The sequence below is a fragment of the Pygoscelis adeliae genome, unplaced genomic scaffold (assembly GCF_000699105.1).
Source record: "Pygoscelis adeliae isolate BGI_AS28 unplaced genomic scaffold, ASM69910v1 Scaffold445, whole genome shotgun sequence".
Classification (NCBI taxonomy): Eukaryota; Metazoa; Chordata; class Aves; order Sphenisciformes; family Spheniscidae; genus Pygoscelis; species Pygoscelis adeliae.
Window position 1 is genome coordinate 336,103 of NW_008824894.1, and position 11,048 is coordinate 347,150.

General features: G+C 42.7%; 1 protein-coding gene across 1 annotated transcript in view; it reads right to left on the bottom strand.

Annotated features, from left to right (window-relative positions):
• RNF213 (ring finger protein 213) overlaps positions 1 to 11,048 on the bottom strand; it is a 54,800-nt gene that overhangs the window by 39,426 nt on the left and 4,326 nt on the right. Inside the window, exons 3-16 of the mRNA XM_009324579.1 lie at positions 10,212 to 10,393; positions 10,164 to 10,166; positions 8,688 to 8,843; positions 8,216 to 8,409; positions 7,701 to 7,981; positions 6,250 to 6,518; positions 4,993 to 5,181; positions 4,290 to 4,488; positions 3,556 to 3,611; positions 3,124 to 3,277; positions 2,485 to 2,640; positions 1,725 to 1,823; positions 792 to 914; positions 202 to 382 (exon numbers count right to left, since the gene is read on the bottom strand). Coding sequence (XP_009322854.1) covers positions 202 to 382; positions 792 to 914; positions 1,725 to 1,823; positions 2,485 to 2,640; positions 3,124 to 3,277; positions 3,556 to 3,611; positions 4,290 to 4,488; positions 4,993 to 5,181; positions 6,250 to 6,518; positions 7,701 to 7,981; positions 8,216 to 8,409; positions 8,688 to 8,843; positions 10,164 to 10,166; positions 10,212 to 10,393 — 2,242 coding nt within the window. The remainder of the gene's footprint in view (positions 1 to 201; positions 383 to 791; positions 915 to 1,724; positions 1,824 to 2,484; positions 2,641 to 3,123; positions 3,278 to 3,555; positions 3,612 to 4,289; positions 4,489 to 4,992; positions 5,182 to 6,249; positions 6,519 to 7,700; positions 7,982 to 8,215; positions 8,410 to 8,687; positions 8,844 to 10,163; positions 10,167 to 10,211; positions 10,394 to 11,048) is intronic.

Below are 11,048 nucleotides of genomic sequence, written 5' to 3' on the forward strand. Positions count from 1 at the left end.
CAGTGGATTAGCACAAGAGGAATACTAGCTCCCTCTCCTTAGCCTTTCCTCTCCAAAAACAGGCAGAATAGCTTAAGCTTTGAGATAGGGACTAAAACAAGAGCAGGACAATTTTTATATATTTGTTTGCTGCTCTGCAAAGTGGGAGTGCCAAGGCAGAGAACAGCTTTTCATAGACTTGAATAAATATAACAGACATACCATTAAAGCTGAAGATATGTTTGGCGTCAGGCCATGTAAGCACGTGGTGCAAAATCTCATCAAAATCACCCTCAGACTGCCCACTCTTGATTGGCCAAGACTTCACAATAATAGCTGATATGAGCTGGCTGAATTGGCCCATGTTGTAGGAAGATATCTTCTCAAGGAGATTGCTCTCAGTCTGCACAAGGCACACAAGACAGAGGGGAGGAATGCATCGGTGTTTTGCATTAGACTGCGTCCGTCTGTCTCGGGACCAGGCACTGGTGTCAAGAAGTCACACCTCCAGTGCTGAGGCATATTCCAAGAGAGCCGTATGACATGACTGACACCAGAAGCCACGATGGCAAAAGCATGACAAGTATTTTTCAGGGACCCTTTATAAATGGATCCTCATTTCCTGATTTCTTGTCAGTATTTTTTTTTGTTGGTTTAACAAACTTAAACAATCCATAGCAACTCAAGCAGTAAGAGACTGAATGTGCAACTCTCCTTCCACCACAATGCACATCCCTATACTATGCAACAGGATTTCTATGCAACAGGAAATTTGACTTTTCCTTTTCCTACCTTGAGGGAAAATACAATACCTGGCAAGCCGCAGTTACAGCCTCTATGGCACAATTACGGAAACACCAGTCAATGGAAGGGTCAAGTTGTGTAAATTGGCAGTGCTGAGAGCAGTAGACTAAGATTTGGTTAACTGGAGGCTCCTATAGGGCAAAAGGGAAATTTCTTATCAACTTAAAGTTTCCAAGGTGTTTCTTCTAAAGCATGAAGGAGTGCTGCTATTAAGACAATTAAAGGAACTAAGTTGAAAAATTTAAGTTTCCTAGTGGAGCCAAGCATCAGCCCATTTATCAGGGCCTGGAAGGAAGATGAAACAAATAATGCTTGGAAAATCTTTCTGTCTAAAATGTGTGATTGCTTAATATGCATCTCTCCAAGCCAAGCTTCCACCAGGAAATATTTGTTTCCCAATTATACCATGAAAATCAATGGCTTAAAGAATTTTGCAGCTGATGTAGAAAGGAGATGAGAAGATATACAAGTTCAATTTAGAAGGGACCTACACATTTGGGTGTGCGTTTGGGAGCCTGGACAACACAATTTCTGCACAACGAATGAAGAGACAAGCGCCAACTTCGCTTCTGTAAGTCCTTGCGTGCTTACTTTACACTCACTGTTTCTTAAAACTATAGGGGTGGTAATTGCTCAAAATGTGCAATTTCCTTTAAAGCATCAGGATATCAGTCACTGCTAGAAACAGAGCAGCACTGCAGCCAGGCTAGCAGGCTACTAGAGTCTCTGACACCAAGAATACAGCACAGTACAGTTTCATGTCCAATTTTTGAGCCTCCAGAACATGGTTTATAACAGCAATGGCAATTTTTATGAACAAAGCCACAGTGTTTTCACGTGCCCATTCAGGCTCTAGAAGCTATTCTCTAAGCACAGAAGACTGTCTATCTGCTCTGAACTTGGCCCACCGCCACGCAGTGACTGCCTGTAGTCCCCCCTACCTCCTGAATTCTTGTCTGCAGATCTGCAAGTAAAGTCTTCTTCCACCTCTCAGTGAACTGTTCATCTGGAAAAGTGATCTTCACAAATGTATTCCAGGCCTGCAGTGAGAAAACCCAAACCACTAAGTGCTGAGATTTAACATTCAAATAAGGAATTAAAAGAATTATGCTGAGGAGAGGCCCCACACTCCTCAGATAGTCTGCAGTCCTTTCAGATGTTTCCATCCAGGAGAAAAAGAACACTCCCAGAGCTACAAAAGGCAGCTTTTTAAGCCCAAGTGTCAAGATGTCCCGGTTGCTAAAGGAGACATTTGGATGAACCACTTCCACCTTGATGCTGGAAACTGTCCCAGGGAGGGCTGGGAGCAGAGTGAGTCGGAGCGTAAGGAGCTGCTCTGTGCTTTGCCTGCTGGAAGGCCTGAAGGACAGCCAGTAGGACACACAGGGTGAGCAAGAGAACAGCTCCAGCTAAACGCCAACAAGGGGCAGCTCCTCATCCCAGCAATGCCGCTTGGAACAGCCAAGAAAAAGGAGAAATAAGGTGAGCTGAGCAGCACCAGTTATAGCCCTTTGCTTTTCAGCCCAATAGTGTTTAAAACAATGCAGCTCCTCAGCTTGTAGTCTATACTGCCCGTCCCCATCTCATTCCTTACCCAGCCACAGCAGATACGGTTCCCAGCAAAAAGCCATTAGGCTGAAGACTATATGGTTAAGCTATGGTAAAACACTTTTTTATTCACATTATAAGAAGTTGACAAACCCCAAGTTCCAAACGAGAAGAGAACGTCACAGGCTCCAGGTCTTCCTTCAGTAACTTCTGTTTTAAAGCATTTCTGAACCAGGTTCGAGTGTATCTCAGAACTTCACTGAATACTTCTACCACTGAAACTTCCTGCACAGCATCTGTTGGAACCTGCTGCACAACAGGAAGAGAAAAAAAGAACAGTTCAAGCAGGAGAGCAACATACAACTGATTTAAATATTTCTAAAAGAGATGGCCTAAACGCATCTAAAGCACAAACATGCCCAGCAACAGAGACCTACCACTACTTGAATAAAGGATAGAGGGAGGCTGGGAAAATGCAATGCTTACAAATAGTTTGTGCTTAAGAACACTTATTCCAGGAAGTAAAGACAACATATCTTTAAGGGAAAAAAAACAGACAAAGAAAAACCCATGACAGCCAACCATGGCATTGGACTTTATTTTCAATAAGAAGAATCAAAATCATTAAATGATTTCACAACTTTTTGAAAGTACCACAATCTTGGTTAATTAGAGCATTAAGTTTTCCAAATTGAGAATGGATATGATCTAAAACCAGTCTGTTATACCATTCTTGTAATACTTCTAGATATCTTGCTCATATCAACCCGTGAATGGTTCCTCGGTACTCACTGCTGTGGGCTGAAGTTTGGCAACCTTCGAAATCATCATAGCAGAAGTAGCAGGAGTCGTGAACCAACACTCCTGCTTCATGTGCTTGCAGACCCTCTTATGCAGGTTGAGGCAACAGATCAAGCAGGACTGCCAAGAGCTAGCTTCCAGAGTTCTGAAGGACAAGAATAAAGAGGAATAATTCCTTTTCTGCTCAGAGGAAAAAAAAGAAAAAAGAAAAAACCCACCAAATTCAATACAGTGTGGCAACTAACCATCCCTCCCTCAGATGGATTTAAAAAAATGTTGCTATCTGACAGAGGAATAGAAATACAGGATTCTTTTATTCATACAGATTGCAATGCACACATTCAAGCTACAAGCATAACCCCACCCCAAAGGCATGGTGTAAATAAAAAGGACTATGCTCTCACAGAAGTGCACTTCAGTTACCTGGCCTGTTTTTCATCCAAGGTACAGAGCACTGTCTTTAGAAGACTCTCTGCTACCTAAGAATGGAAAGATTGAAATATTAAACCATGGAAGGAATTTTACAGACTGGTTTCTCATTAGTTGAGGGGATGCTGTGAAAGAGGGAATTCAGTATTCTTCCGTGCCTTCTCCAACGCTTTTATAAATACGCTATAACATTGCAAAGATTATTTACTGGCTGTCAGAGTCAACATATAGGTGGCTATTATTTCTACAAACAAAACCTGCACTTCTTACAATCTAGGGGTTTAAAATTTATTATTAGTAGTTGCAATGTCCAGTTCCTGCTGTCCTCATACAAATACAAGTGTTTTCACGACAGGCAGGAAAATCTCTCAAACCAGCAGCACCTTGCCCAAACCCCCAAGAGCTGTGCAAAAAATAGTTTCAGGCAGCCATCTGAGGATCTCCGGATTAAAATATTTGCCATCAGTGACTAAGGGCAAATCCAGATAAGCAGACCCTTCTTTTATCAATGCCAACGACATTTTTGCTACAGGTACACCCTCATCTCCTCTTAGGAATCTCCTACTTCAGAGCAACTATTTTTGCTTTTAGCTAAATTTTAAGCTCTTTGTACTCTGACTTGCTACCAACCACATTCCCTTCAGTGACAGTCAGTTCTGCTAAAAGGCACACTACAGCCCAATTTCAGCCTTTATCCCTTAGCTGGGTAAAGCTGCCAGAAGACAAACCTTAGGACTGTTCCACAAAAGGTCAATGTTCTCTAATCTGTAAGAAACACCTTGAAGAGTGGCTAACAAACCAACAGAGAAGTCTTTTATAAATTCAGCCAGGCTCTCCAGGGGCAGCACACAGATCCAGGACTTGACCAGAGTCCTATCAAATTCCATCAAGTATCTCTTTTCTTTCATTAGTTTCAGGAGGGTCCCCCTGGATGGAAGACAAAACAAAATCTTCATGTTTACAAGGTACAGAAGGCTAAAAGCTTGTTCAGTCCACGAAGGACTCTTATTCTCACTCCTCTGCTTTTTTCATTTACAGCTGAAGATCAGTAGAAGACCCCAAGACCCCGCTGCACCAGCAGTGTCAAACTACTGAGCAGGAGCACTCAAGGAAAACTCCAGGTCTTGCTCAGATTCTGCACAACACATATCATGAGCTGCTTTAACTCACACCAGGCATCACCAACCATGCAAGCTGCTCCATGGCTTGAAGAATTAAGTGTTATTTGTATCTGAAAGGTAATATACTGCACAGCTTTGCTATACACCTTAGTCTCTGAGCAACCAATATGACCTATGTTCATATATCCCAAATATCCACCAACATGCTATGTTTCTTATTTTTTAAAAACAAGAAAGTTAGAAAAAAAGAGGTGACCACCAACTACAATGTCAAGGCACTGGATATAACTACATATAACTTGTAACTCACATATCTCGCTTCTTCCTCGTTTCAGCAAATGGCAGCCCTTCCAGCCCTGCCCAGGTATCTTCTTCCATTGGCAAGTGGTCATGCTGCAAAGCAGCACCAAAGAAATGCAGAAGAGGAAGAATCCACACCCACTGGTCTACTTGGTCATCAATGCATCTCTGGCACAAGTTTGTCAGATGAACCTTCAAACTAAGACAAAAAAAAAACAAAACAAACACACATAGTAAAAGAATAGCTTTTTACAGGAATTAAGAATGTCCTTGTGGGGGAAAAAAAAAAAGGCTACATCTTAATCTTGCTATGTACCTTCAAATAACTTCTGATATTTATTTTAGCTCAATCTTCTCTTCATTGAAGAGTATATATACTAAAAGTTCAAGACTTGAAGCTGTAATCTTACCTGAGTGACTCTGCACAAACCCTACTAATACAGTACTAAGAAGTGCCAATACTTTATCTACAGTTTCCACGTGAGCCCCCCCAGCTCACTCAGGGATCGGGTGACACAGACGCACAGAGCCAGGCATTCTAGGGACAATTCTCAGCCTCCTTGGTTGGGCTGGAGTACTACAAAGGCCTCCAAAAGGAAATTTAATAGCTGCAGCTGTGCAAGTGAAGAACTAGCAATGCGAGTGCCAGATAAGCAGTTAGATAACAGTCTAATAAGCCCTCACTCTGGGGGAAAAAAATCAACAAAACACATGTGTAATGATGCATATTAGAGGAGACAAGAAGAATCCAAATATGGCATTTAAATTTAAAGCAACACATGATGATCCCAATCACTGGAGTCTGTAAGTATGAATAACAAACAGGTAAGAAGCTAGAAACTGCTTGACAGAAAAGGATAAATAAAATTTCTATATATAAAGAAAAACCAATAGTTTTAACTCAATCGACTACTCTGGCAACAGTGACAAGTTGCAATAAGGGAAATCCTGTTTTGACAAAAGTAAAACATTGTTCACATCAAGAAAGGTATGTGACTGTAAGAGGGCCCCAAAGAGGCTGTGCAGTCTTCATCCCTGGAGTTTTTCAGAACTCAACTGCAACCTTGCCTGGACCTTAGCTCTGCTTTGAGCAGGAGGTTGGAACAGAGACCTCCAAAGATCCCTTCAAATCTGTTTTGTTTTGGTTTTTTTTCTGATTCTCTGACACCAGAGAGCTGAATCCCTCATTGCTTTATCACAGGGTGCTACGCTTGCAGCAAAACCAGCCCAGTTAGTTACCTTGTAAGTGCTCTAGTAACATACATACCTAGTAACTGCTGCAAAAGCCTTTTTGATATAACAAACTTCATCCAGCATGGCTTGTTGTGACACCTTATCCAAGCACAAGAGGCTACACAGGTCAGCAAGATGGCTTTTATATAATGGCAGCTTGAGCTCTTCAACTACAGTGAGAATGGTGAGCCCCAGAGCTAGTTTACTTTTTATTACTATGTCCTCCTGCGATGCTTTTGTATCTTCTGGTGCAAGGAAAGGAAGAGCTATTTTCTTCATATATTTTAGCAGCAAGTCATTCACCTAGGGTAAAGAAGGGAAGAAACAAACCAACCACAGGATTAGTTCCCCAACAAGTCTTTTTCTTCTGAAGCCATTTTCTTATGCCGGTTCCAGCAAGGACACTTGATAGCCTTGTACACCCCACGGCACCATGGTGGTACCGGCATCTAAGCACACACGGTACTGACCGCCACCAGAACATCAGGCGTGGTACCCCAGTACCTGTGACGGTTTGGTGCCCCTCTGTGCTGCCAGCTCCCACCTCTCAGCTGCTGCTGCACCCATGCCCAGCAGAGGTGGGGAGCGTCAAGGGACTGGGGCAGATATCAGGAAGGGAACTGGTGAGCTGAGCAGTTGGACACCCAACACTGCCTTATGTCACCATAGCACGCCACAAGCAGACTCCAGCTTCCCAGTGGACTCAGGCTTGGTTGGGAGTTAGCGAAAGGAGAGAGCTTTCTGTCCTTCCCACAGCCCCCAAAAGCTACTCTGAAACCACGTCCAGGGGGCCCATAGTACTGTGGTGCTTGTTGATACCAAAATCGCCCTTCTGAAAACTGGCAGTGACATGAAACACCCGTGGGCTCTGCTGAGCTGGGCGGGTATGCCATCTTGTGGCCTCTCCCGCGTCACCAGGAGGAGGGAGGCTGCGGAGCGTTAGAAACGAGCAGCCCTGACATCGGTCCAAGGCCCCCAAAAAAGACGACGTGACATTTCTGCCATATTTCATAATTATGCCAGGTCAGAGATTCAGGACTCCAGAAGCCCCGTCTACATCACTGCTTAAAACTGGATCAAGAGGAGCTTGGCTCAAAAAAAAAAAAAAAAAAAGGCAGGCTTGGAGTCCAAGACAAGTGCAGAGAAGCTGGCGACAGAGTGACTGGCAGCAAAACTAAAGGGCCTAAGGCTTAGGAGATTAATATCCAGACACAAAACCCACTCAAGTAAGAAGTCACCACATCAAAGCTCTGCTGCTGACCAACATGGGATATTCAGAACAGCACCTAATTGCAAAGGTGTGACTGAAGCTCCCAAGGCAGACGGTGGCAGTCACCCCGACGGGATCCCCGCTGGTTCTGTCACACCTGAACTTTTTGACTGGAAAAGCAAAATTAACCCAACAAGGTCAACAGCAAAATTCAAGTTCTGTGTTTAGTAACTGAAGGTCTGTTTTCTAGTATCTGTTAAAAGAAAACAGATTACCTGCTGTGTGCCAAAGTTTAACTCTGTCCATAGCATTTTCCTGCCGTCATATACCCATGGGTTTGTTGTAACGACATAAAACTGTCTCAGCTGGAAGAGGAAGTTTCTCAGGTTGTCGGGACTCCACGTTCCAAGAATGCTGAAGATGTTTTCTAACATAATATTTGCAGCTATTTTCTTCCCTTCCGCCACCTTTTTTGTTTTATTGCCAGAAATCTTACTTAAAAGGTTTCCCATTACAGAAGGCTTTGCACACACAATATCATCATACTGATGCCATTCTAGAATAAGGAACACAGATGAGAACACAGGAAAACAATCATTTGAGAAACAACACACATTTGCACATGCCTTCACTCTTTCAGCTGTCCACAGAAATAACTCTGCTGAGCCATTAAGTTTCCAACTTCAGACAGCGCTGTCTAATAACAATGCTACTCCATATGAAGTTAGAGATCATCCCACCAAAAAAACATGGATCATCCCAATATGCAGATCCAGTCAGAAAAGCTCACCTCCATTGTTGAGGAAGTCGCCTTTTATCAATAAGCAGCGGTTCACATACTGACTTGATACCGGATGCTTGTAAATAAATTCATACTCCCCTTCACCACAGGTAACCCAATATTTGTAAGGAATGCATTTATTAATATTTTCTTTTTTAAGAGTTACAGCGCCTTCAATGAGGTATCCATGTTCTCCTAGATTCCTAGGAAACACAAAACACAGCAAAGGAGGGCAAAGGACATGTCAGCTGATGTATGTACTTCCTTTTCCACGCATCACTCCATTTTTAATAGGAATGGTGATTATTCTTTCACGATGAAAATTTTAGAATACTTATCTCCACTATGAAAACCCTTTGTAGCAATGCCCACCTACGGACACATAGCTACAGTCTTACGTATTAAATGAAGTACCACATTGCATCCTGTTCTCCAGAGCCAAAACACCCTGTGCCTCTGTGTGACTCAAGAGGGTACTCACTTGGTGCAGTTCAGCTCACAAATGTTGTCATTCCAGTTTGCATACGGAGAAATGCCTTCAGCCCGGATGAACACTTTGTGGGTCTCAGGGTTTAGTTTGAAGTCTTTGGACAATATTGCATGGAAATATACTGTAACACCATCACTTTGGTTCACACTACAAGAAAGAATTAGAAGGAAAATAAAGAATTCCAATTTTTAGGGTTTTTTTAATTGCACAAATCATTATAAACAACAAATAAGACTTGAGCCACTAGCTTACTGGATGCAAGACCCATAAGCTCTGTCAGCAGTTCACTCAAACTGATGCTACATAGCAGGCCTAGTGTAAAGCCTAGTGCAAAATGGAAAAATGTTTTCCTAAAGGCAGCATGAAGTGCTTTGGCCATGTGCATCAGGGTCACTGTGTTGAAGATTATCATAAGTTTTTATTGAATCTTTCTATCTTTTGTGTTTAATAATGAATAAGCAACTATAAGAACATTTTGATTTAAGAAGTTAGCCTCTAAGTTAATATTATGTATGGGTTACTGTGCTACTTGTTATCCAAGGCTATGTTGCTTGAAGTCCCTATTCTCTGGACCATGTTAGCCTTAGTCCTTATTTTCTGAACCATAACCAGAGCCCCTAGGTTCTATTGTATATAGGATGAGTTATTTGACAACCTGGCAAGGTAGATCTCTAGCTGGCCAACTTGGCAATAAAACTTACTTTTAAGGTGTCCTGAAGTGAACTGCCTTCATTATAATACTAAAAGACACGCCCACAGGTCAAGAAGACCCTTGCCCAGGTGAAGACCCTTCCCCTGCGCAAGCGTAGTAACAGAAGAGAATGACACAACCAATATTGTAATTATATGTAAATCACTAACCAATCATTGTAACTGGGAGTGTACTACCTTATAATTTCTGTGTATAAATGTAACAGTGAACTCGACTTAGGTGTGCTTGATTTGTGGAAATTCCACCTTGCACTCGGCACCACAATAAAGAATGCCTGCTTTCTAAAACTCCAAATTGAGTCTTAGAGAGTTCATCATCTGCCAACTTACGGTAACAACTGCATTGGTAAGCCAACAGAAATACCTCACCCAGAGTCACCTGAAATGGCTAAGCTTTATCCCTCTTCCAGCTCATACACATTAAGCAAAACAAGTTATACTAAACAAAACAGCTCTTCACAACATTAGAGAGTTACATGTGTGAAGCACATGTTGCTTGTAAGAGTAAGAAATAAGAGGGCAATCTCTTTTTTATTCATCAGATAAACAAAAAGATTCAAGTACCAAGTGTACCGCGTTACCCAGTACATGACCTGTGCTGCAACTCCCCATTAAACGTTGACTCTCTTTTGCATGAGCAGTAGTCTACCTCAGTTTTAAGGCAATTCTATTTCCACACATCCAAGATACATACAGACCTAATCCTAGTACTTCAATCCCCTGCCTCAGTCTGGACTCCTCTAGTCCTCTTCACACCAACTCCTGTAACTGAAGAATGCTGGGGAGCAGCAGGGGAGTTCTCACCTTTCTACAATCTTATCCACGGGTTTCTGGTTCCTCTGTTGCTTTTTGTCCTTGCAACTGTCTGTTACAGCTGAAGCATTATCCTTTTTAGCAACCTGAGGTCCTTTGGTCTGACTTGCCTTCTCAGTTACTTCATGCACTTTCTCACCTGGGGTATTCTTTTTCTCCTTTGTGTCTTCATTCTGCAGTACGAACACAAACAACGCCCCATTAAACCGGAGACTCTGGAAGCACATCTGCAGAAATATCCAACGCCTGGGAACACCCAGAAATCACAGCGTACCAGCTAGCTTCATACTTCTGGAAATACTAATCCCTCACTGAGGGAAGCTACTGGTTAAGGAAAATAATGCATGGATTGCAAGAGGAATCCAATCTACAAACATCGGCAAGAAGTCAGGTCAATAAGCCACATGTCCCCAGAGGATGGAGCATAAAGAAAACGAAAGATAACCAACAGCAATTTACAGCTTAACAGGCCTGTCCATGAGTGGAGCACAGACGCCCACAAAGCATGAAGATCTCCTCGTCAGAGGAGATCCAACAGAGCTCACTGGAAGAGCTGGATGGAGAAGGGACAAGTTCACAGCTCCTAGGGGTAACCGAGCAACCACTCAGTGAGAGAGCTGTGCTAGAACTGACACACACGAGAGCAAAACTCGAAAAAGAAGCACTTCACAGTGTTCCCTTGCTTTCTCCCCACGTGCCCAGCCTCGTGGTCTTCAGCTTTACTGACAGCACCAACGAGTCACAGTTATAAAGGGAAACTTTGCCCAACTCAACCAAATACTCATTAGAGTGTTGTTGTGGTTTAACCTCAGCCGGCAACTGAGTGCG